Source organism: Gymnogyps californianus, chromosome 3 (genome assembly GCF_018139145.2).
Source record: "Gymnogyps californianus isolate 813 chromosome 3, ASM1813914v2, whole genome shotgun sequence".
Taxonomy (NCBI): domain Eukaryota; kingdom Metazoa; phylum Chordata; class Aves; order Accipitriformes; family Cathartidae; genus Gymnogyps; species Gymnogyps californianus.
In genome coordinates, this window is record NC_059473.1 from 125,892,072 (window position 1) to 125,918,854 (window position 26,783).

At 43.7% G+C, this 26,783-nt stretch overlaps 2 protein-coding genes across 10 annotated transcripts in view; one reads left to right on the forward strand and one right to left on the reverse strand.

Moving 5' to 3' along the window:
- HMBOX1 (homeobox containing 1) overlaps positions 1 to 4,712 on the reverse strand; it is a 112,368-nt gene extending 107,656 nt beyond the window's left edge. For 7 of the 8 annotated variants that reach the window (XM_050893704.1, XM_050893695.1, XM_050893703.1 and 4 more), the window contains exon 1: positions 4,665 to 4,712. The gene's annotated coding sequence lies outside the window, so the exon portion shown is untranslated. Of the gene's footprint in view, positions 1 to 4,141; positions 4,170 to 4,664 lie in introns of those variants that run through there. The other variant, XM_050893693.1, reaches the window with a different exon arrangement.
- Positions 4,713 to 5,338: 626 nt separating this feature from the next.
- INTS9 (integrator complex subunit 9) overlaps positions 5,339 to 26,783 on the forward strand; it is a 71,070-nt gene continuing 49,625 nt past the window's right edge. The window contains exons 1-6 of one of the 2 annotated variants that reach the window (XM_050893689.1): positions 5,339 to 5,347; positions 9,567 to 9,694; positions 14,507 to 14,567; positions 17,049 to 17,111; positions 20,526 to 20,665; positions 22,309 to 22,395. In XM_050893689.1, the coding sequence (XP_050749646.1) occupies positions 5,339 to 5,347; positions 9,567 to 9,694; positions 14,507 to 14,567; positions 17,049 to 17,111; positions 20,526 to 20,665; positions 22,309 to 22,395 (488 nt within the window). The remainder of the gene's footprint in view (positions 5,348 to 9,566; positions 9,695 to 14,506; positions 14,568 to 17,048; positions 17,112 to 20,525; positions 20,666 to 22,308; positions 22,396 to 26,783) is intronic. The other variant, XM_050893690.1, reaches the window with a different exon arrangement.

A 26,783-nucleotide genomic window follows, 5' to 3' on the forward strand; every position in this document is an offset into this window, starting at 1 on the left:
CAGAAGATCTTCAGAGTTGAGTAATAAAATTCCTCACATGATTTCAATGAGAGGGTTCACTTGTCAGAGGCTGTTTCAAGATAGTATCATATGTCAGGGAGGTGCTGTTCAGACGAAGCTTTCCAACCTTGTGTTTTCCAGGCTCGACTGAAAATGAAAAAACTTCAGGCTATAAAGTTTGAAACTGAAGGAAAGAAAAATAACCTCCAGACATCATTTTCAAAATGTGGAAATTAGCCAATTAATGAGGGGAGGAAGAAAAACTCTGATTAAAGCCCTGACAAACCCTTGAGATCACAGACTGATTACTAGTTCTGCCGCAGACTCCATGCAGGAATCTGGGCAAGTTAATCCCTCTACACCTTGGTTTGCCACCTGCAAAATGAAAAATAACACTTTCTTTTCATATCCTGTTATTCTTGCTTGTATTGTTCCCCAAATTAAAAGCATTTGTCAAAACACTTATCTTTAGCATTAACACTAGAAATTGCATTCATAGCTAACAGCCAATCCGTTTGCACGACTGAGTGTTCAAATATGAACTCTTAGTATACTTTGCTACCCAGCCATCCGAATTTTATACATGTCAGAAGGGAGCTTTAGTCAATACAGGAATATTAGAATGCTAAAATACAGTTTATTACTAACCTTATGTATAAAACCAGCTTTAGGGATATGAGTTAGACCCAAAAAAATTCAAATTCTCCTCACTATCTCCTAAAAATCCCACTATAATAATGACACTGGTCTCACTTCATTGATTACCCACAAGATAATATTATCAGCATAGGTATAATTAAAGCCCAATCCCACGAGGACGTGTATGGAGAATCCAATGCCCGCTCCATTCAAATCAGTATAAACTGAAATAAACTTCAGTGACTTGAGAAGAAGTGTCAAAGCTGCATAAAAGTTATCGATAGGAGAAATGACGGCATGGGTTTTTTTGCAGTAGGATTAAGCTGACAGCATCCCTTCAAGTGTTTGATTTCAAATCCTAAACTTTGCAGAAGATGAAAAATATTTGCCACAGATCCTAACACTGTAACATGTAATTCTGTAGCGTCCTTAAAAGCTCTGCACAGAAATCACTGTAAATCACAAGTTGCTTGCTTTAGATTAAAATGTGCTGTCATTTCGTGCAAATCGGTTTATTTTCTAACATATACAACCAAACATCTTCTGAGATCCCCTTATGAAAGGGACAGTACAGTGTTCTTCCTTTCTCATGTTTCAGTTTCATTAATTCTTCTAATTCCCTGCCCAAACATCATATCCTAAAGACCCAAATTTCACCACTGCCCCACTGACATACAACAAAAAAAGAGCAGTCCCAAAAGTTAATGATAGAACAATTCTTGAAATTCATGCTTATTAAAAATTCATTTTATTAAAAATAAAATTAGTTTTAAAAGTGAATGTCAGAACCCCCCTGTTTTCCCAGCTCCAGATGCCGATGAAAAAACATACCAAACACTCCCATGAACTTATGGATTATCATTATAAAGTAAACACTTCATAACAATGTAATTTTCAAAACACTGGACAGCCATGAACTTTTAATATCCTTTTAAAAGAGACCAGTAAGACCCACACAGAAACTGCCTTAGAAGTAAGCTTTCTGCAGCTGACACTGGTTACTAATTCTGTGGAATTATCAGAATCACAATGCTAGGGAGATGCATGTTTTCTAGAAAGGTCAACAAATAGAAAGGAATTGCTCAAGACTGCTCAGTAAAGTAGTTACAGAGATAAGCAGGCCTCATCCACACAGGATTTTCTTCAAGATTTCCTGACCGCTCTTTAAAAATCTTGCAGTTTCACCTGCGGTAGCATTCCTGTAACACAGCTGGCAGTCTGCATACCACAATGTCGTCTAGACCTGCTCTGAACAGTTGGATGACACAGGAGTAAAAATGCTGATGCCTGTTCTGGTGCTTGCACTGGTGCTAAAGGAACGACAGGAGGAAGAACAGACATCGCCGAGTAAAACACAAGTTCCTTGTTCCTAGTCTCATGCCCAGGCTCGTCAGACAGTTCTGTCAACTATACAGAAAAAGTTACGGCTGTCGTGGGGCTAAAGAAGAATCTTCACATAAGGGAAAAGAGTGTTCCCAAACCCCAGTTTTCAGATGCAGTATCAAACCCTGCTCTTTCACAGAGCCCGGTGCTCCCAGAACATGCAGATAACAAATGCATCCCTGCACAGATAACATATTCCATCCCTTTCTCACTTCTCCCCTACTTCCCTACCTCATCCGCATCTCGGAGATGTTTTCTTAGCAATTTGGAAGAGAAATGGCAAAAAGGGAGATGCAAAACACAGAAATAAATTAAGTTTGTTCTCTGCTGTTGACGGATTTGGTCCTAGCATGATGGGAGGAAAAAAAAATGTTGAGTGATAAATCCATATATACCTACTCCAAACTACACCCGACATCCCAAGGGACATGGTATAATGGTAAATAAATATAGATGCAGTTCCTACTAATGAGGCAGGGTACAGCAAGGCCAAAGAAAATGCAATCATCTCGGGGAAAAAAACTGCACAGGACTCCTCCTCTCCCATCCATGGAGGAAATCAAATGCCAGCTGCACCATCCCAGGAAGGAAGCAGAGTCTGTACCTGATGAGCCCTGCAGAAATGAGCTAGTCATATCACGGGACGCAAGCAGACACTTCAGGGTTTTGCCAGCCCACAAATCGTCTGCAGAGCACAATTCCTCTCTCCAATACGATGTATTTTACATGGTATCATTCATGCAAATTGTAGTTTTTTTCCCACCAGTTTCTTTTTTCTCCATCCCCATTAGTTTGAAGCAGGGGCACGTAGCTAGCGTCTATCAGATCTGCTCCTCCGACAGTGCTCTCAAATGCGTGCCCTGGCCATCAGTTTAACGCTTTCCTCCCTACAAAGTTTAAATCTTTCCAGCTTTCGTTCATCCACATTTTGTACTTAAAAGCCACTTATCTGTACTCCCAATGTTACTCGAGCAGGAGAACAAACCGAGATACACCCGACTCCACAAACAGCAAACATGCTTACAATCTTCATTTCCTCTTCCTTCTTCTCTCCCCACCCTCAAAAAAAGCATTTTTTGTCCCCAACACGAAGGGACTGGGAAAAACAGCACACATGACCAAGGCTTTTTCAGACCTATCGCAAAGAAAAAAATGCTTTCCGAAGAAGTGCTCTGCAAACATACCAAAAGACACTCTTACAACTAAAAAAACCCATCAGACAGAACTGCGGTTGAAGAACTCGGCTCAGTCTGTCTCGCATGTGTATTCTGCACCTAAAAACACTCGCCTCTTGTTTTGTTTTAACCCCTAAGCAGAGCAAAACAGTTCAGCGGCATTCCCTGCCACTTCCTCCAACGGGTCCCGGGGTCAAACACACTGTTCTTCCGAAAAAAGATCCCAGGCACAGATACAAAAGCGTTTACACACACCCCCCCCCCCCCCATCTCTTCCCAACAAGTACAAAATAAACAAGCCTATGGCACCCCACCCAAGCTCTCATCGCAGATTTTGGGAATGACTTCCCTCCGGGTCCTCCTCCTCCCCCACCCGTTCCCCTGTTAAACTCTCCGGCAACAAGACACCCTTCGGATTCACGCCTTTGCCCTCCCCGAAAACCCTCTCTCAAAGCCCCGGGAGCTGCAACAGATCTCGCCCTCCTCGTCACGCAGCCTCCCAGCCCCGGGATCCAGCGGGGTTTGGGGCACCCGTGGCCCCCGTTCTCCCACCTCCATGAGCACAAAGCACCAGGGCTCCCCTAGAAAAGAGCCCCCGGAGCCCTCGCACACCCACGGCGGCCCCTCAGCACTGCCCCAGCCAGGGCAGAGCTCCCCGGCAGAGCCCCGGCGAAGCGGGGGGGGGAGGCTCGAAGCCGGGCGCGATCCTCACGGCGCACCGGGCTCCATCCCCGGAGGGTCGGAGCCTCCCTCCTTCCTCTGCCTTCCCCGGCCAAGCTACCGTCGGGCCGGGCCGGGGCTGCCCCCGGCGGTGTCCGGGGGACAGGGAGCGGGGGGCCCCGCCGCCCTCCGCGCTGGGGCTCGCACCAGCCCAGCCCCAAACTCAGCAGCGAACAAAACCGAAACACCACCACCAAAAAAAAAAAAAAAAAAGAAGCACCCACCCAGGCTGAGGGGACTCCGCCACCACGAGTCCGTCCCCCACACACCCGGGAGAGGGATGGAAAAAATAAGAATAAATAAATAAACGGCAGGAACAACGATGGAAGGCTCTTTAAAACCCAGAGGCTGCCCTGCCCTCCCGCAGACCCCCGCAGCAGCCTCCCGGGGTCCCTTCCTCCTCCCCCGCTCCGGGAGCGCCGAGAATACCCGGAGCCACCCAAAGCCGCGGCTCAAACTCTGCCGGCGAGCGGCCGCCCGGGCTGAGGGGCTGCCCCTGCCCGCCCCCGGCCGCCCCCCGCCCCGGCTTCCCCCCCTCACGCACATCCCGCGCTGCGAGGAAACCCGCTCTCCGGCGCGGCGCAACTCCCCCGCAGGCAGCCGCGGTGCCGGCTGAGGGGGGACCCCCTTCCCGCTCCCCCTCCCTCCCTCTCCTCCAGCCCACCCACCCACTCGCCCGCCCCCCCCCCCCCCTTCCCCTCCTCCTCCCGGCCCCACACTTCCCTCCTCCCCACAAGCAACACTCACCTCTGGGTGCTGGCGGCGTCTCCACCTCACCATGTAACGGCAGGAGTGGGGGGGTCCCCCCGCCCGCCCCCGCCCCAGCGTGAGGGGAGATGAACGGGGGCGCAGAGGGACGAGAACAATAGGGGGGGAGGAAATCCCTCGGCCGCCGAGCCCCCCTCCCCAGCCCTCCCCAGCCCCCCCCGAGGACAAGGGCCCCCCTCCCCGTCTCGCTCTCCTCCTGCCGCTCCCTCCTCCTCGCTCGCTCCCTTTCTTTTTTTTTTTTTTTTTTTTTTTTTGGCTCAATCACACCAGACTGACTGTCTTTGTCTGTCTGACAAGCGCCATGTTGATATCAACATCCAAGCTCCCACCTGCTGCAGCTGTGAGACCCTGGGACTTGTAGTTCCCCCCTCCCCAGGGTGACGGGGAGAGCCACGGCGCGGGGACTACAACTCCCAGCATGCCTCGGCGGCACGGCACGCCAATGGAGCGCGGGGCGAAGCGCGGGGCGGACTACAACTCCCGGCATGCCTCAGGAAGGAGGGGAGGGCTCGGCCATTACTTCATCCTGGGCGGAGGGGGGCGGCGGGACTACAAGTCCCATGATGCCCTGGGGCGCGCGACGGGAGGAGGGGGTGGGGGCCGGGCAGGAAGGTGGGGGCAGGATTGTCCCAGTAAATAGAGCCGGGTGAAGCATGAAGCTGGTGAGTGTCTGGGGATTTGGGGGGATTCGGTCTGCCGGTGGCGACGGGGGGCTCCCGGGATCGTCCCTGGGCTGCGGCAGCCTCAGTCCCGCCGGGCGTGAGGGGAAACTGAGGCACTGAGGAGGACGGCCCTGAGGGAGCCGGGGTGGGGGGGGAGCGGGGCGGGCCCAGCGCTCCGCTCCCCTCAGCAGCCCGGCACGCGAGCGACCGTTAAACGGTCGGCGGGGAGCTGCCAGCTGAGGGGACGAAGCCGGGGGAGGCCGGGGCGGGTTGGGGTTAGGCGCCGGCGTGTGGGAAGGGGCGCAGGCCCGGGCAGGCGGCTCTCCTGCGGCCTTCTGCCGCTGTGCCCCTCCCGCCGGCGGTGCAGGGGCTGTCCGGGCTTGGGGTTTTGGATCGGATGAAACATGGGTGGGATTCGGGAGGAGGAGGAGGAGGCGGAGGAGGAGGCGTTTCTCTGCCTTCCTACCCTTAAACACGAGTCTCGCCGTGGAGCAGTGCTGGAGCTAGCCCACTGCACGTGTGACTTCTGCTGGGTTGCTCTAGGAATATTATTAAATCCCTGTGGTTCGTAATAAAATCATTTTCCATCGGCAGTATGATGTTAATACAGGTGATTACTAATAAGAAAATCAGCCTGGAATGGCTTTGTCAAGGGTGCACTATGCTTCTGACATATTTTGGTTCTGATACTACAATGTTCTAAAGGGAAAGTGATCAGAAAATACATTACCCATATTACTGGTCTCCTCTCTAGATCTCCCTTTTCAACTATTTAAGTTTCCCATAGATCTTGGATTCAGCCACTACTTTATTTTCCGGGAAGAATTTCTCCGTTTCACATAATGTGCTGCAATTCTTTGTCTGGAGGTGAAAACCAAAGCAGGTTTCAAAATACCAGAGTATAACATTTGATTTGTTTAACCTGTAGTTACACCGTTGTTAAACGTAAGATTATCTCTCAGTTTTGAGACTGAGCAGTTTGTCTTGAGGAGGCTTCATAGAAGTGGACTTGGATTCTGAGCTTGTTTTGAGACTTCCAATAAATCACTATCTGTGGTGTAACCATGTAAAATTAATTCAGTGGGCAGGTGGCCGAAGAGCTTGATCCTGCATAATCTAAGTCTCTGTGTGTGGATGAATACTACCAGTGGGACAAACTGGGCAAAGCTAAGCACTTCTGGACGTGATTGTAGAGGCTGATATAATGCAGGGGGCCAAAGCAAACTGAGAAATCTTTAAATGAAGACCGGAGTGGAAATGTAGAGTTCTTTTAATATCTAGGGTCTTGCATAGGGGTAGAGAGAGGGAAGGGGTTGGGGGGGGGAGAATACAAGCTGTCTGAAATCTGTATTGTAACATTTTTAGACCTGTGTATAAATTGGGGGACTGGGGATCATAAGACCAGATTCTTCATCTTATATTTGTCTGGAGATGTGTCTGAATCTTGGGGTTGTGGGGGGAGGAGTTGGATGCTATTTCATCCTCTTTTCTCATATATTGGGTTGAATTTGGAAGAACAAAGTAGAGGTGACGGACTCCAGACCTGATTCAGAATCCAGTGAAAATGTCAGATTCCCACAAATACAAATGTGCTTTGGTCCAGGCAAATCCAGTTGCTAATTTCCCCCTAGATTTTAAGCTAGCGTGTGATATTGATACTGGAAGAATGCACTGCAGTATTTCTTGGCTTCAGTTGGAATTCAAAGCACTGGCTTTAACCTGCAAAATTTTGAATGTTTTGGAGCTGCTAGTGTGAGACATCGTCTCTTTTCTCTGCCACATTGCCATCCATGAGATCACCAGAGACGCTCCGAGCTGGTGAGCACTCAGCGTGAACCAGATGTCTGCTGAGAACCTGCCTCTATGAGGGCCTTAGCATCTGGAATTAGCCCCTCATCTTGATCTCTTTGTGCCCCACTCTGTCAAACTTTCATCCAATTTACACAGCCTGCCAAGAAAGTTGTGAGCTGAGGCGGGCATATTTATGTCTTCTGTATGTTTTGTGACTTTTTTACATGACTATTTTTTAGTTAGGAGATGAGGCGCCTAGTGTGTTAGCTGCGCCAACCTTTAGCCATAAGGGAATAAAGATGGAAGCAAACAAATCTTAGAGCAAAAAGGACTTGCATTTTAGTCCAGTCAGGGATATTAGTGACTGGGATCTCTGGATCTGTTTCAAACAGTAACAGGTATAAACTGGGTGGAAATTATCACATTTATAGTGTGTATAGAGACGTATATAGTGCAGACACTCAGATTCTTGGATTCCTAATCTAGAATTCTAACAGAGGTACGGGCCCAGAAATGTCATCTGTGCAAATAGCTGTATAGCATATATGAATTGCCTTTTTTTTTTTTTTTTTTAGTCACTTTACTTGAATCTGGTAGAAAGAGTCCATTGACTCCCAGGAATCCATTTACCACAGCGTGACAGCCACAGATATAGATTATTTTAGATGCTTTTAAAGAAGAAAAAAGGAAGATTTTTCCAGTTAGCTTGTAGATGTCAGGGTCATGATCCTATTCATGATTTTAAAAAAAGCAAGAAAGTGTTTTGCTGATAAAAGTGGTGATATTTCATTGCCTTTTTTAATTACCGATAGTTTAAAAGCTACAAAAATAGTTTAGATCTTATTTTTTCCTTCATTTCTTTCTATTTACTTGGATTTATAGCTTCAATTGTCAAAGTTCTGGTCTGATGAGAACTTAATTTCACATGTGTATTTTACATTTGTGAATAAAACAACTGGATTCCTTACTTGTATACTCACTTCTTCACCAAGTTGGCTTTTCACGTTTTTTTTAAACTTTGCTAACAGCGGGCAAAATGTAATGTTGCTTCTTAATAATTAAGGCTTTGTGAATTTAAAACAAAAGTCTTTGTGATATTTTTAATTTAATGTTTGGAGCTTAGTAGCTTTTTAATATTTAAATATAATTTAAAACATGTTTTTGATGAATGTATGTAGACTTCTTGGGAATTGTTAATCCAGACAGTTGCAGTCCTGTGTGAACGTATTGTGAGCAGACGTAGAAAATAAAATGATTAATCTACCTTCTTTCGACTTTGTAGAGTGAAGTATAGAAAGCAAGCGTGAGGTATAAATGACTTAGAAAATGACTGAGTCTGGTTTTAGTGCAGTGCATGGCCAACAAACTGATAGTTTTAATCTTAATTGACCACAACTTGAATTTAAAAGCTAAAGTTTGACCACCTGAGTTGCTGTGCTGCCAGGTGCCCAGACTTCGGAGATGCAAAAACTTGTATTCGAGATGCAAAATCTTCTATTCTTGCCATCCCTGAAAAACCATCGAATCCCTCGTCAATGAAGAGAAACCCTCATGCGGAGGTGGCCACGCTCTATTCAGACATTTACGTTTCTAATCCCGCATTTTAAAGCTGGCATTTTTATTCACTTCTCTTCTTATTCAAAGCTTCAGCTGCTCCTGTGCTTTGTTAAATGTTTGCCACTCTCTATACAAGAGGTGACTGCATCTCAATGATGCTGAAGTGCCCCCGTACATAACCTGCTTACTGGCTCATTAAGCTTGCAAAGCATTTGGGGTTTCTCAGTACACAAACCTTTCCATTCAGGTATGGTTGTCCATTCCCTCGTGTTTCCTGTTTGTGTTTAGCAAGACAAAAAGCAGGTGAGAGCATGCCCCAGAGCTGCTGCGGTGCACATGTACAGCTTCCTCTGCTGATCTGTGCCAAGCAGCCACAGAAAGTGTGGGCTGCACCTTGTTTGGTTGTTTAGGCTGGTTTCTTAAGGAAATAAAACCTCTGTTTCTGCAGGGATTCTCTCACTCCCTTTCCACCCCAAGTAGTTTTCAAATTTGCTAGCCGATTTCAGCCAAGTTTTGCTGGTAGGACTGAGTTTTGAAGAAACTGATTTTCTGGGATTTTTGTGAGAAGAGATGGTTGTTAGAAATAAGATATTTTACATGTGTCCTAAATTGGAGAGAGGAGCTATGTCATCTGCTCAACCCTTGTGATCAGAAAACCTTGTCTGAAGAAAATCTGCCCCTTAATACCCTGATATGGGGAAATCTCAATGAACGCACGCAGCTGTGAGGCACAGATTCATAGGAAATCAGATTTTATTCTGGTGTGCATGAAACTACATGTTTAAAAATAAGGGGAAAAAGGCACTTTTCAGGGAGGGTTCACTCTGTTGGTAAAGGTCATGAGTAGTTCATCCTCGTATTCTTCTTTCAGTACTGCCTGTCAGGACATCCAACCCTACCGTGCAATGTACTCAAGTTCAAATCCACCACCATCATGTTGGATTGCGGACTGGACATGACATCTACCCTCAATTTCCTCCCGTTGCCACTGGTTCAGAGGTATGTTCTGCGGCCTGTAAGCACTTAGTCTGCGTCTTCTTGGGTTGCAGTTGGAGTGCTCTGCGTGAAATGGTGTATTGGAAGGAGGGAGGGGATGAGTACAAATGAACGGCATCATCTGATATCATAAATAGACTTTGTTCACTTAAAAATTCTCTTTATCAAAATAACGTCCTTTGGCTCAATAGACGGAAGACATTTTATGGATTTATTGATTGGTTTTTCTAGATAATTTATTCTAAGCTTCAGTAAAGTATTGCTGCAACTGCTCAGCACAAGTGAGGTCACATATCTGTCATCTTTCTGGCTTCTTCATGCAAGATGAGATAAATGGGTAACTGAGATGGAGTGCGTGGAGCCCAGCAAGTACTGTTTAACCACCGTCTTCTCAGGCTTTTCTTCAGAGCATGGACTAATGCAAAGAAAAATAGCACTTAACAGTCCTCGTTAGTTGACTGGATGGCATAATTGTTCCCTTTTAAAAATTAAATAAATAAAGGGTCAGTGCAGCTGGGCACAGGAATGGGACGGCAATGAAACAAAAGTAGAGTCTAGAAGAGAATCCTGAGATCAAGACTCCCCCTTCTATGCCCTAATTACAAATTTGTATTTTCCCAGGTTTTTAGATGAATTTGGATATTCAGTTAGGGTGACTTATGTCTTGCATAAATGGAATAAATTACAAAAATGAGGGGTTGGAAAGGTGGGAATGAGTAACTCTTGGTGACGGGAAGTAGTAGGAGTTTTCACAAAAGCCATTTAGTAACTTTGATCCACGAGGAAACAAGTGAGGAACGTTCTGGGTTCAGGGGAGGCTTGATTGAGAGGGGGAGAATATGATTGGGAAAGGGAGTTTCCTAAGTGACCTGATGAGGTTAAGGCAGTTTGTCCAGCAATTCCTATGATTTGTTATTTCTTGGAGAGGAACAGAATAGACAATGTATGCGTTGTTCTGCAAGAATGTGGAGTTCAAGATCTGCTGTAGAGTAGGCAGCAGATGCCTTAAGACGAATCAGTGTGATAGTCAATTTTTGTCCCATTCCATAATGCAATTGCTACAATGCATAATTACAACATTTAGGTGCAGTATTAGATTTTGAAGGGATCCAGAAAATTTGGGAAATCCAGGTACAGACAGAATTGCCTTGCATTCGCTTTCTCCCCTCCCCCAAAAAAAAAGGAAATTGAGAGAGGAACAAGTAGCAAAATTAGGTGATTGAACAAAAGCTTAAGAGGTTCTTTAGAACTGCAGGCGTCAGTGCTCCCCCGGGATATGCCAGCTTTGTCTGCTGATAGCAGACCCTGGGAATGAACAGCCAAATTGCAGGTCACAACCTGGAATTCCCCAAGTACCTCCAGAATGTCTGCACTAAAATGACTCCAATGCAATAAGAAAGGATGTCAGATTTGACCCCTGATGGCCCAGTGGAATTGGAGCAAACAGTTGGATTTAAATCCAATCAATCTTGTCGGTAAGGTGATTGAACACCCCTTACAGCAAGGATTGTCCTAAGCACATGGACTTGGGCAAGTAATTGATCTCTTCAGTACTCTACAAAACAGATGTCCTGCAGGGAGTTGTGGAAATGAGTTAGAAACTTGAGGAGGAATGTGGCTGCCACTAAAAAGTCCTTATCTCTCCGTAGTATTTGTAGTTGTGCCCTTATATATCAGGTCTCCATTACCATGATGTCTAAATACCTCTGAAATTCGAATGTATATTATCAACATAACACGGCCAGGTGATAGAGAGCTGACATTATCATCAGTTTCCAGGTGAGAGACTACAAGAAGGACTGACTGCCTGAGGTCTTGCGTGAAGCATGTAGCAGCACAAGAATTTGAACATAGGTCTGTCAGATCTTAGGTTATTACCAGCTGTATGTCCTCTCAGAACCAGATGTGCTGCTTCTTGCAACTAGGCTGAGATGGACCCATGTGAAATCTTAACTGGAGAGGAGCTATGCTTCTCTCTGCTGTCTTTAAACCAGAGGTCCCCAAAGTATGATCCATGAACCACTGGGGTTCTGCAAGTCTCAGTATGTGGTCTGCAAAGGTGCCCTAATTTTTACCTCTCTGGAGCATAAAGGTATGATATTACAGAGGATCTTTGCTATGCAGCTAAGTCCTGTGTCGTACCTAGCATGGGACCCTCCTTGAGCAAACATTTTGAGAGCCTGTGCTTTAATCTATAAGAGAGGAAAGTGCTGTAGTGTTTGTGTCATTAAAAGGACTGGACATTTTTTAGAGTTTTTTGCTCTTCAAAAAAAGCCTGTCAAAAGGTATTTAGATTCCACCTTGTCCTGGAAATGGCAGTCCTTGTTCTCACCAGTCCATGGAGCATGTGCAAAGTACCTGCAGTTGCCAAACACTTTATGCCAGTTCATGTACTTTAAAGGAGATTTGTCAACTGGAATTTTCTCCCCTATACCAAAGTCAAATGCAAAACGGTAAAATGAACATGTGGGAAGCTCTTAACCTTTCCTGTCTAGCCGTGACACACTTGCTCGCATTATTTATGGGACAGTTCTAGCTATTTTGGATTAATCAATCACTCTGTTACAATGTCAAAACTATGTCGGCAGGAGCTGTGTTACTTCTTGGCTTCAAGGTAAAGAGTCCTTTCTGTCCTGTGTTGCTTATTCCACTTTCACCCACACACAAGACCTATCTGCTAATTTTGCCTCTCTTGACAAGACTGTATACTCTTCAGTGGATGCCAGGTTTAGTACAAGTCAATAGTGCTCTTTCATCATGAATAAAGCAAACCACGTACTACGCTAAATTAGGGGGAGTAGGGCAAGCATACCAAGGAAAGTTTATTCCACTCTGCCTGGTGCTGGTGAAACCAAAAACAGATCCAGGTTTGGATTCCTAATTGAAGAGGGATGCTGAGAAGCTGGAGAGGGTACTCAGGGGGCTCCAAGATGGTCAGGGTCCGGAGCCCATGACTACACGGAGAGGTTGAGGGAGCTGGGCTTGTTTAGTCTGGCAGAGAGGCGGCTAGATGGGGAGCTAACAGCCACCTACATCTGCTTGAAAGGAAGTTACAAAGGCAACAGAGCCAAACTCTTCTGAACAGTGGCAGGCAGTATAAGGGGCTGGTGGCCACAAATTGGGTCTTGGGAGGCTCAGGTTGGACATTAGCCTCCCAGTGATGAAGTTTTTCTTAGCACTTTCACCCATCCCCAGAGAGGCTCCAGAATCTCATGCTCCAGGGATTTGCGAGACACAGCTGGACAAAGCCATGGCTGACCTGATCTAGTGCTGGCTTTGAGACATTGGACTACAGACCTCCAGATGTCCCTTCCAACCAAGGTTTCTGTCCTCTCCTCCCTTACCTGTCAAAGTTGTTGCATATCAGAGTAGTTCGTTCTTGCTTTTCCCTGCTTTTTCCATAGCTCTTTTAGTCTCTCTGCACCAATTCTACTCAGCCCCCTCAGTCTCCAAAATACTGCTCTTAAATTGTGCTTTTGAATGTGTCAGTGGGGAGTACACTTAGCCACCTCATCTTTTCTATCATCAGACTTCTTCAGACTTACTCTTTATCCTCAAAAGGGGGTTGCACTTCTCTGGCATAGCTTCTCGATGACATATCCTTCTGCTCTCGCCTCTTACCTTCTGTCTTCACTCCTTCAGTCTTAGATTTCCCCTTTTTCCTTCCTTGTGACTTTCTGGAGTGCCAGTTAGGATTTATTCTTTTATATTGCTGTTAGTCTGAACACAGCATTCCTCTGAGCCCTTGAATCGCTCAAAAAATCCTATTTTCAAGATCTTAAATTTGAAAGCCCTTATAGCATGTAAGCATGCCTGTCTATAGAGCTTAGTGCACAACGCTTGCAGATTTCATTGCAACTGAGTTCTTGAGTTCTGTCTCCAAATCTGAGGTTGTTGCAGGGCTTGATTCCAGGTGGGTTCAATTCTCTTGTTTCCTCAACTTTTTCTTTTTTGGATTTCTGTAGATATGCTTGAATCTGGGCAGACTGTGGGTTTAGAGCTAAGTTGTAGGCTCACACAAGAATCAAATGTCACTGTGAAGTATGAATAAGTCTCTCAGTTATGGTAGCAAGAAATGCTGCAGCAATTACTACTGTGAACTCAGGATTACAATGTGCACCTTGAAGTTTCTTTATTAGCCTTTGAAACAATTAAAAAAAGGGGCCCTGGCGTTGCTGACTGGTACCAGACCTGCCAGCTTAAAACATGCAGTTCACAGCAAAACCTCCTTGCCCCTTTGTCCTTCCAACACAGGTAAATGCACTGTGCAGCTGTTGGTGTGGGTCTTCAGGGTGAGACCTCAGCGTGAAACCATGGTTTATGTGGGTATAAAACCGCAACCCCTGTGTCCATAAATGACGTAGTCCAGAGCATCGGTCTTTCCCTGCCATTGCTAATGGGAATATCTGTCTGACATCTTCTGTCCCAGAGCAGTTTTACGGTGCTTTTTTATTGTTTCAGGCATAGAGTTTGTTGCTGCCCTAACTTCTGTTTATGCAGCCAGTTTCACCACAGGACAACATAAGCAGCACTGAGCCTTTTTGAAATTCTCACCGTAAATGACTAAAATCAAACTCCCTGCATGCATCGTCCTCTTATTCTTTTTACTTATAAGTGTCATAATCATGATTTGTAAAAGTCATTTCAGTGAACACTTAAACACAGTGAAGCTGTCTGTCTGTTTTATTAAGACTGTTAGTTCCCTGAGACAGAAACGGTGTTCTCTTCCTGTGTGACACCAAATAGAAGGTCTATGCTTAGGGACTGATAATGATATAATTCATATTGCAATAATTTTTTTCTCTCTTTCTGCAGCCCGAGGCTGTCCAAACTTCCTGGTTGGGTTTTGAAGGATGGAAGCACATTTCTGGACAAGGTACTATACTGATGGTTAGAATTTTCTTGCCATGCAAAAAGCTACCTGACAGGTTAGGAGCTTGCACTGCAGGAACAATACTTCCATGCTGACTCATCGCAAAGGTTTCTATGTGTACCCTTACCAGCCATGATGTCCTTGCAGAGCAGAACGTTTTGAAACAAAATGCTAATAGCAACTCTGAGGATTTCAGTCTTCAGAGGTAGCCTAGCTTTTTAAAAAATCCTCTTAAAATGCAGGAATCATCAGTATGAATATTTTCTTATTTTATGGAGCTCCATAAATAATAGTGCTTTGCCTTCTTAGAGTGCCTTTTATTCAACAGTCTCACTTTTCTGACACTAAAGCTTCATAGCATGCTTATAAATGAGGTTGGTATCATACCCTTTTTTAGGCAGGAGAACTATGAGAAAGTGAATGGTTTGCCCGTGGGAGGTCTCTTATAGAGGAAAAGCACGTCTTTGGCCTCTGAAATCAACATGTGTTCTGCTGCTGGACATAGCAGGGAGGATATTATCTCCAGCCTCCTAATTCTAAGACACAGGACTTACTCAGCTACATGAGAGACAGAATTTTTCTTTTTTCCCGCCTTTTCATTACATTAGTTTTGTAGGCAGAATTTATCTGGGGCTTCAACCAAAACTAGGCACTGCAGCGTCCAGCCTGATCTGCCATAGGGGAACAATGAACACAAAAATATGTCAGATGTTAGTAAAATAGGCAGATACATTTCAAATGTGTGCAGCCATAGGTATCAGTAGAGAAAATACTGTTTTAATAGACTGTTCTCTGACTATGTGAACATTAAAGGAAAACAGTAATAATAGTTGCTTTTGTAGGGGACTTTGAGGTAGACAAAATGGTTTGATCTGATTTTTACAGGCAAGGGAGCTGAAGATCATAGATTAAAGACCTGATTTTTCTTCTCATTGGAGACAAAAGAAACTGTATAGGCAGCATTTCTGTTAATAAAATAGTAACAACTCTATTCAGAGCACATGCTAACTGGCAATCGCAGAGCTACAGAGGCTCAGTGACAGGAATGGAGTTGGCCAATTTGAATTCCCTGGAATTTGTTTCTCCTGAACCCCAGCCTTGGTCTCAGTGCTTTGGGCTCTGTTCTGTCCAAAGAATGGATAGGCTGTCAGTATATTTTTATATGTGATGTACTTACATTTCTGTGGTACTGCTGCTGCAGTGTGTGCTCAGGAGAAATCTTCGAACTTGCACATGGAAATCATGTGTTAAAAATTCAAAGGCAGCATCTCTTACCTTCACCTTGACCATTGTAACTGTTTGGAATGGTAAATTCTTTGACCCGTGCTGGAAAAAGGCAAGGGAAGGAGTCAAAGGGGGATGTTTTATCATGTCGGGTGGACATTCCTGTTATAGCACTCTCTGGATGACAGTTATAAAACTTAAGTCCTGGAGAGGCATTGAAATTTGCTGCGATCTAGTTTTAATCATTTTGAACTCCCTTGAGATGAGGTTAGGAGACTTCTGCCACTAGATGTAATTGCTCATTCGTTATTAGTTGGCAGGTGCACTGTAATTATTAAGAATTGGATTCAATCTTTAATTCTGTCAGTCTGAAGCTGGCTGAGACCACTCGCTTTGGGACAAGCAAGAGAAGCATCCATGAGAGAAGGCACAGTGGGTGATAGGTAGCCTGTGAGGTGTGTTAGGACTAGAGTTGGGAATATTTTTGTTCCATACATAATCCTGAAGAATAATGACTTTTCATGTGACAAAGATTTGTGATGTCAGCCTTGAAAAAAGAGGAAGAAAATAGAGGACTAGAGATCCAGTAGAGATGAATCTAACGAAAAGTGCCACGTGGAGCTTAGATCCCCAAAAGATGTTTCATCAAACGCTCTGAGACGGGCTAAAAATTGTATTCTGCTCCTAATAAGACAGAAAAGGTTTGATGTTATTGCGAACCAAAACTAAATTCCAAACTTGTAAGATAGGGCACTGTAAAGGTGCTGTGCGCACCTTCCAGGTCAGGAGAGCAGCAGTTCCAAGAAGAGTGGTCTTCATGACCCACTTTTCAGTTCATACTTTACTTTTGATTCTGATAGACAAAGTCAACTTGTATCGTTACAGATTTCCCAGCCAACACATCTGCAATTGGAAGGGCAGAGAAAATGCAGCTTCATAGGACAGCACCTCCTTCATGGCCCCAGGAAAACCAGCCAGTGGTTACCAGGGTCTCTTTCCTTACCTAGTGGAGTGCTGTCTCTGTTCCTCCAAACAAGGATCTGATCCCTTGAAATACCAAGCAGCCTCATCTCGCATGAAAGCAATTTCAGCAGATCTGCTTACAGCAAATTGTATCTAGAAGGGGGATAAACATAATGTAGTGATGGGCTGGAAATTACCTGTGATAAAGAAAAAGTTTTGAAAGTGCGAAATCTGCTGCATTGGAGTAACATTGCATTGTATTTTTGTGTCTTCTCTGTTGGTGTGCTTTTCTTACAGGAACTAAAGGAGTGCTCTGGCCATGTGTTTGTAGACTCTGTGCCTGAGTTCTGTTTACCAGAGGTAAGTTTGTTCAAAGCCTTACTGAAAAATCTGACTCCATGCAGTCATGTGGGAGAAACTTGCTACATTATTATTATCAGATTCATGCTAATTTACTAGTACTCAGTAAATAATACTGCTAAAACTTCTGCGTTGTTAAGGTGCCTCTTGTATCTATGACACTGGAAAAAGGATGGAAACAGCCCTTTTCAACAATGGTTTTGGGAGATCTGGAAGGTCTCCTTGAGCAGATCGGTATCTCACAGAAGAGTAAGACTTAACTGTCCCTTTTTAGGGGCCTTCCAAAGACAATATGACTGAGCTGGACTCGATTATGACAGGATACATGTGCTGATCTAGATAAGGGCAGTGAATGAAGACAAGGAAGGCTGCTTGTCTCTAACCACAGATGCATGACCTGCCTAGTGGAGCTCCCCTGGGGAGCCAACCGTGTGGTTAAGCCGCTGTTTGATTCTGCTGGGCTGCAGTCAGACGTGTTGTTCTGCCGACAGCAAATTTAGGTTAAAAAGTTTTGCTGCCTTCTTAGCTATTCATCACTGCCCCTTTGAGGGAAGAACTGTACCTTCATATCCACTGACGTAACTGCAAGTGGCTGCTTCTCAAGCTGTTTTTTTGAAGAATACCTGGGTTTAAAAAAAAGAAAGCGAGACTATTGAAAATGTTTGAATTAACTGGGCTTACCTGACTGATCAGATTAATGGTGTATGTAGGAGAGCTGAAGAAGTAAAAAGCTGAGCAGAGAGTGGTGGGGGTGAATGATGGGGAATAGTCTGGGAATAGTATCCTCTTTCCTCAGCGATGTTCGGACTGTGATAATATCGGTTCTTTCATTTCATTTTGGGATGTTTTCTCTGTCTTTCAAAGACAGAGATGATTGCTTTTAGGCAGCTTTTTTTTTTTTTTTTCCTTTCTGCCTGACCTTGTTGACAGGAAGTACAAAACACTCCGGGAAGGTTGTTGTCACATTGCTGGGGTTCTGGCAATAGTGTTTCTGTCCGTTGATTCCATGAAATTCACCTCTTGCAGCTTCTGACTCTTGTCATCTTGATTCTTCAAAGCAAGTTGGCAGCTCTGGTACTGGTTTTAGCAAGTGCTATCAACAGATCTGTGTGCAATTGCTTGTTTTCCCCAACTGGAATGGATATAATCCAATCACACAACCCCCCCCCCCCCAAAAAAAAAAACCCTGATAATTCTGGGTTCTTGTGAGCTTTCTTGTTACTGTCCTGTGGAAGGGAGGGATATAGGAAGCAGCTGTATGCCTAGAAAGTGCCATTATGGCCCAGATCTTGGGAAGGACAGAGTTTGTGTTCTGGATTCGCTTTGGAATTGAGACCATGCCCAGGAATGATAATCTTCTGGGGTTTGGGGTGCTTCAGCTAGGCTTTCTGGTTACTTTGTTGGACTGGAAAATACCCACATGTGTAGCTCTAAATATGACTGATGGGGAGTTGCTGCTTCATTATACCAGTGTTATCACTGAATGTAGCTGTTTCCCAGCAGTCCATGTTACAACTAGAAGATAGCAACCAGCTGCACGTCACCATTGTAGGGACTTCACAAATGGCCTCTCAAATGCTTCGGTTCCCAGAGTTCCCAACAGATGCCAAGTCTTCTCCACAAGCACTAGGAACAGATCTGCTTGTGATACACAGCTTGCATCTCTAGCTTCACAGGCTCGCCTGTCTGGAGGAGGGTTCAGATGTCATGGCCAGCCGAATGCATCAGCAGAGTAGAAATGTTGCTGGTGTTTGGCAGCACAGCGTAAGAAGGAGCTTGTGTGAAAGAGGCTTTGTCTTTTTCTTTGTCTTCTTCCACGCCACTTCTTTTGAAGAAACTTGTCTGCAAAAGCAGTTAGTTTGAGAATCACAGTATCGTTTCCAGGAACACCATTGCCAAAGAAAGCCAAGTTTTGAATGTAGTCCAGAAGCCACAAGGTGATAAGAGACTGTCTCAGCAGCAGAGTATACTTCCACATGTCAGAGTGCAGGGTGTAGCCCTCTCTTTGCTTGGCAACCTTCTGGTCTCACTTCACATTCAGGAAACATTTTTAAACCTCTTCAGTTCATAGGCACTTTTAGTGAGATTGCCGCAAGTCCCAGGGAAGATTTTACTTTGTTTTGGTTTTGACACCCTTTTCATCCTATTAGTAAGTGCTTCTAGGATGCTGAGACGTGGGATGCTTAAGCTTGGAAAGTGGTAGTCTGTATCCTCCTGATGGCTTGCTGGGCTGGGATTCAGCTCAGGGCTGAGTGACTCCCCATTTGATTTTGTATGGTCTGGACACAGCTGAAAACCAAGCCATGAAGGACCAGTGTGTTAGGAGCGGGCATCAGCAGACTCTTTGATACTGCGTAGTGAGTGTATTTCTGCCTGGCAAGCTTAGAAAGATAAAAGGGTGCCCTGTCATGAAGCTGAGGATGGTGTTTTACCTACTGTACTCAGCTTGGAGATCATGCCTCCCGCATCAGCTGTGATCATAGATTGAAACCATGAACGCTTAGCTGTGAGTTAAGCAGCTTGTCACCAGAGCACTGTGTGAGCCCTCTGAAAAGCGGAGTGACCTACTTTCTTGCCTTTTTTATTCAAATTGCTGGACCAAGCCTTGTAATCAGATAATATGTGCTTGATGAGTGTTCAATTCCATTAGCTGCTCTATAATAACTGAGTTAGAGGTCATATATCTTGTAAATTTCTGACTTGACACCATTTGTGTTATAGCATTACCAGTAAATATTTCTAATTAAAATTCCTTTAAAAATGTGTGAAATCTTCTTTCACTCTCTGAACTGCTGTCTTAACTGTCACATCAAAACAAATTGGACCCACCCATCTGTTTTGTTGTATCCTATGAATGAGCTTAATCTCCTGCTGTAGAAAATGTGAATGATAAAGATGCCAAGCATTTAGTTTGGGAAAATATGAGAATTATTTTAAGCATATGAATAAATACAATCTACATTAATCTCTCATTTTGCTGGGGTACAGTACCATGTGCCACATAAAAAAATATTAGACACCCTGCTAAATCGCTACTGCAGAAGTTTTGGTGTCTGCACAGTGTTCCTCCCTAAGGAAGCACACACATCAGTTCTTTGATAAAAGTGTAATCATCATGCCTCTCTTAACGGCAGCCATTTCATTACATGAAAGACAGACAAACCCAGGACATGGTTTCCTTTTCAGATTTGAGAAGGGAATAATTTTAGGGGGCTTTTTAAATAAATCTTGTTAATTTAAAGGAAACATTAATCTTTGCCACAGCTGAGACATGCCCCCCCCCCCGTTTTTTTTGTAAACGGATTACATTCCTGCAATATAAAGTTTAAAAAAAAAAGAACAAGAAGTTTTTCTGCCATTGCTTAAACTGCATGAAAGGGTTACATGTTGCTTATCTCTTTCCTCTGTTTTCAGACTGAGCTGCTTGACCTCTCCACGGTAGATGTAATCTTGATCTCAAACTATCACTGCATGATGGCATTGCCCTATATCACAGAGTACACAGGATTCACTGGAACAGTGTATGCCACTGAGCCCACTGTTCAAATTGGCAGGTAAAAAGCCCGTTAATATTCTCTACTCCTCTTTCATCACTGCTAAGGAAAAGGTGTAAAGGACAATATGGGTAGAGGAGTGGTGTCTAATGTTCCGAAGAGGCTCTTAGGCAGTAGCTGAACGCCAGCCAAGTCCTTAGTGCTGCAAATGTGTTAACTCAATGTTTCCCAACCTCTGGAACCATCTGTCTTCAACATTTACAGCAGGTGCTTTGTGTTGAGTCCAGGTAGTAGATGTGGGATAGTAGATCTTGAGTGGACTGAGACACCTTGAGCAGCAATTACCATACGGCCAACTCCAAACCTTCAAAAACCATGAATCAAAGATCTCTCCTGCTCCTCTCTGCTCCCCTTAAACAAAAGAGGAATCACCAATCTTTTCAACAATAAATTACTTTAAGATTAGTGCCTTGTAGTTTTTCGGCATTTGAAATCCATACAATCACACTTTCCTCCATACCATGGAAGGGAATTTAAGCTGGCTTCATGTCAAATGACAGTTGAGATACATAAGCTCTGAACTCCAAAGAGAAGCGCTAAGAAAAACAGCAGAAATATGAGACTGGAGTAGAAAATGTAAGACCTGACAATGCAGTCAAAAACGTTAACACTTCGTCATCAAATTTGGCAGTCTTTTCTTACAAAGTTGTCTGTTGATTGGATAGGTCAATACCAAAGGCTGCAGGTTTGGCCCTCGATGAAGTCTAACTGGACTTGTGCTGTGTGCATCTCTCATGCAGAACAACTGCCATGTTCAATAATTAGAAACCAGATTAGGCCATGGTATCTGAACTACTCTGTAAGCACTTTAGGGCAGGAATCTTTGTTTATTAAAGGTCCTATGCAAACTTTCCACGCCAGAGTAATTCTCCCTTTGTGTAAAAACAAACAGAAACTGAAGGCCCTTGTAGGAGAAAGGAATTGTATAAATATGAACTAGTAGTAGGCCTCTGGGGTATTGCTGGCCCATAGCTGAAGATAACAAGGATAGTCTTGTTGGAGCGTATACTGGTGTGCTTCTCCCCACCCCAAGTAATTCCAGATGCCATTCTTCTGCAGTCAAATCTTGTCACTTCCTACCTTCAAGGGGAAGCATGCATACAATTACAAATGCTGTTTAGTTTTGGGCAGTGAAATCTGCAGTGCCAGTTTTTAATGCCTGACATATTTTTCTGTCTCAAATGCTTTATTGTGCATTTGTAGATGAGGAGAGTTCGCTCTGACAATGTGCTTGGCTTCTCTAAGTGATAAACAGGCATCAGCTAATGAGTTTTCTTTGTATATTTTGTCTCATTCCATATGACAAGCAGGCAGTAACGAAGAAATCATCTTGCAGAGCAGGAGAGAGATTTGGGAGTTCCTCTTGTCCTGCCACTTTCCAAATAACCCATAACCCAGTGGGCCACATCCTCTGCTGTCGCAACCAGGCAGACAGAATTGGACTAACTTGAGCTTGACACACTCATTGGGGAAACGGGGTGGTATTGGTGAGGAATAATTGCTGCGATGCCTCTGCAGGAAGAACCTCTCTTTAAAACTGCCTAATAGTGTTACAGTTTGTGTGATATTTTGGAAACATTTGGGACAAAGTTCTCTCCTGTGTGAAAGGCTGCAATACTAGTTTAGTTATGATGTCTTTTCAGACTTCTCATGGAAGAACTGGTGAATTCCATTGAACGCGTGCCAAAGGCTCAGTCTGCCTCCATGTGGAAGAACAAGGAGGTACAGAGGTAAGGAACAAGCCACCAGGAAAGGGTGACTGTTCTACACCACTAACCAAAGTTCAGAATTCGCTGTAATGGTGGATCAGCTGCCACCATTTGAGATTTGCTACTACCGTTAAGCAGAAGAAAAAGCCTAAGGGGTTTACAGCTATGACTCCTTGGGTCAGTTCTTTCTTTAATTGTTTGCACATTGTTGGTCTTCCAAACAACCACACAAGTTTGATTCTTGGAGCAAGACTTGGTAATGCAAAAGTCTCCCCTGATCTCCCCTCACATAGTTTAGCTCCATGATGGTAGATAAAACCAGCAGATTTTTGTATTGACATCATAAAATGTTGTTGAAATTAGCAAGCTATTTAGACTTAATTATATTGTATTGGAATAATTTTAATTTAAAGTGATATTTGCATTCATGTTTTCTGAAATGCTAAGAAAGCCATGACACAACTGTTGGAGGTCACTGGTGGCCAACCACAGAGCAGTGCTACCTTTCTTCCTGGGGATGCAGCCTCTTTTACACTTGAACAGCAGAGATGGTTTTTTTGGCTTTTCAAAGCTTAGAAGCAAATTGAAATCTGAATAAAAAAGGTTAGTTGGAAACTCCATGTCTGTTATTCCTTCTATAAATAACTCTGTAAAAACAAGGTGCTCAAAATTGAGGTCTTCTACATCTAAAATTTTGAAAGCCTATGTAATCTAAAAATTATCCATACAGTTTTCTAATTGCAAATAATGCTTTCCTTGGAAATAAAAACAACTTTAGGTGCACAACATGTTCTATGGAGGAGACAGTTTTGTTTTTAGCACATTTTAAAGATAGAGCCGGTTGATTAGAAAGTTTTTTTTAAAAGCTGCTTTGTGCATTTTTAATTGATCTCCCATTTTCTACTCCTTATTCTTAACGTGGCCTGATTTAAAAGTTTACTAAAAATGAATTATTTCATACATTATAAAAGTAGTCTTGATATTTTCCAATACCACAAAGCAAAGAAATTAAAAATCCAAATTAATGTTTGTTTAGCTATATATTGTACTCCCCTGCTGAGCTTAGGAGCAGTCTTATCTCAGCACTATAACTCTCACTCTTCTGAAGAATGCAAGTAAAACACAGATGTAAAACAAAACTAAAGACAATGAGGTTGATCAGGATTTTGTGCTGGTTGATGTATACTCTGATCAGAATAGTGTTTTTTTTAAATTTTGGAGTCTGCTGGCCTGACCAGAACCACTCCTGAAGCCCACAGTGATGTGAAGAGAGAGGACTGGAGCCATTATTCTCATCACACTACTGCATGTATTTTGTATGCATGGTTTAAAGGAGGATCATATATCTTGGAGCTCATTTAATGTCACTTTCCTGGTGGTCATATTTTAGAAAAAGTGCTGTCTAGCACTTTGCGTGCTGTTGACTGTTCCAGAGGCGAACACAGAGAGGTAATCTTTGTTCTGATTCAACTGCTATAGAAGGCTGGAGTCTTTTTGTTGAAGCGGTATTTAAAATACATTTTTCTGTCTCATATTGCTTGGGAGGTACCCTAACATTGATAGTTCCTCCTTGGTACTATCAAGTAGCTGTTGTAATGGGGTACCAGTGGAGGTAGGAGGAAGGTATAAGAGCCTACCCCCTGGGGATAGACAGCGTCCTGTCTCACTTGCAGGACCTCTGTAGAGCACAGAGCGCTGCCACAATATGGTATGTTGTTGGGAACCTCGATCAGATGGCAGGTCCCCCAGCTTTCAGAAAATGCACACCTTGCCCAAATATGAGATAGAGGCAGAGCAAAGAAATGCTGTGCTAGTGGGGATAGCCAGACGTAGCCCTCCAACTGTTTAGTAACATAAGTCTATGTATCATAAACTCTGCCTTGAGGCTGGTACGAACCAGTGTTGTCTGTGAGCTGGAACAGGGGGATAAATCTGAATTCCCTTTCCAACTATGCCCCACCTGTGCTCTGAGTTTCCCCCTTCAAGTCCCTGTCCTTCTGTAAAATGGAGCTCCTATCCACCATAGAGGGTATACAGGGACTTAATTAATGTTTGCAAAGTGTTTTGAGATTGCTGGTGACAAGTGTCATGCAAGCGTGAATGGAACTGATTATTATAGCATGTGAGCAAACATCTACTGATCCACAAATTAACACCTGGCTAATAGCACATGCAGGGTTGGACTGACATCCGTTATTTAAGAAAATGTGATCCTTGGTGAATTTTTTTTTGAGTACTTGGCTGTTGCTAGAACAGAATACTTATTACTTCTGAGTCTAATTTTTCAGGCTGATCAATCACCGTTACTGCGTTACAGTTCAGCTGGTTCTACTCTAAATAGTTAGTATGAAACACAAAGTATTATCATCTTCATTAGATAAAGCATTGAAGCATTTTAAATGCAAATACTGTATAAAATATAATAAGTTCATTATAGTGGCTTACGTTTTTCCATTATCAGATCCAGTCTGAACTAATTGCTTAGCAAGTTTTATTACCGCTGGTTTTTATTTTAAATGAGCAGTCTTGTGGAAGCTCTGTAGATGCTCAGCCAGGATATCTTTCACGCTGATTAGGATTCAGGGGGCTAAAGAGGAAGTTTGCCTTATGAAAGACACTTTGTCGACTACCTGTTTGATGGTTTCTGATATCTTTCTATAAAGTGTCTGAAACAGGCTGTTTCCTGAGACAGAGTAGTGGACAAGAGAGGCCAGCATTCTGATCTAGCTTGGTACTGCCATCCTCCTCTCCCTTCAAACAAGAACATGTTATGTCATATACTAAATGTTATCCTTTGCATTGAACAGGAGGGAATGTCTCCGTGCAGATGCCCAGTTAAGAATACAAGCCTCTGAGTTTCTTAAGCATAAATTTTGTATACTAACCACTGGACCATGCTGCTTCGCAATACCTTCCTGTTTGTGGCTGTAGGTTGGCTGTCCCAGCATCTGCCCACATAGGTCTGGTTGTTACGAGGTGATCCATAATAGGATGTTGCCGTAGTGTTAGTAGATTCACTCCAGACTTTAAAATATCCTCTAGTAGCTTTCTGTACAAATTTCAAAAGCGTGGGTGACAGCTTGAATGCCAGCAGGGGCACATCTGAGGAATCTGCAGTCCTTGGTGCCTCTGTGTGGCACTCAGCAAAGAGGGAAACTACTGGAGACTGGTGCCACTGGTCTCTGTTAGGGATCTGAGTATATTTACAGTGTAGCCACAGAGTCAAGGCTAATAGAAACTTACTTCAGTCACCAAGGACAATTCCCCACTTTTCTCCATTACCTGGAGATACATTCTCCTCTTCCCAGAAGAGAAGCTCCTGAAAGCATCCAACACTAAATGCTTCTTATAGTAGGTTGAAGGCTTTTACAGGCAATTTGCTTCAGTGCAATGGTGGACAACTATCCACATTGTTTGGCCTTTTGTTGCTTATGACTTCCCAAAAAAGACCTTGAACGCTTTGTTTGTTTCCTTAATCGCAGTATGCTTTCAGCCAGCATGTGCTGGAATTACAGTTATCACACTAGACCTGTACAGCGGTCTTGGCAATAGCTGGCCTTAATCCTTTCTTCAGTATCTTAAATTATGGAGGAGTTCACTGACCTAGTAGATATAACAATAAATTAAATTCCTTTAAACAAATTGATCAAAGAAACTTGACCAATTTCCATAAATCTTTGGAAATTGGTTTGAATTAGCCTTTGATTTAGCATTGGTTTAATATACAAAAAAAAATCCTATTCTTCTTATGCATTTGGCAGCTGTGCTGCTTCCTGCCTCAGTTCATGTTGCTAAGGAAGATTTATTTCCCAGAAGTTAGCCATCTCTCTTACAGCCTGTGACATTACAGTTCAACTTCTTCCCTTGACAACACTGTCCAGCTAACTTGCAATGTCCGTGAAGAGCAGAATGGATGGATTTTACTTTCGTGTAAAACATCTTAAATACTTCCATGTAGGGGATTTCAAAGAGCTCTGCAGTGTCAGCTAATGTATCCTTACCAGTATGCTCGGAAGGCAAGTGGGATATCTGAGTTGAAGGCAAGGAAGCTGAGATGCAGGGGCATGTGCTCTTGTAAGAGACTGGTGACAAAAATGAGAGCAGAGTCAGCCTTTGTTCATGGTCTGGTACCTGTATTTTAATCACAAGATTGTGGCTTACTTTTATTTTCAAATTCTTAGGATATGCAAAATAGACACTGATCCAAGATCCCAGTCATCTCTACCAATTCAAGTGGTACGTTTCATGTTGACATGTCAGATCAGCCAGCGTCTTTCATCAGTGGTGGAAATACCACAAGAGTTGCTATAACACCTTCATCACAGCTACTTCTTTGATGAAAGGGCTGAATGGGAACAACACCAAAGAGAGCTGAAGGAGTCTTTGGGGTGAGGCAAAATGGGCGGTGT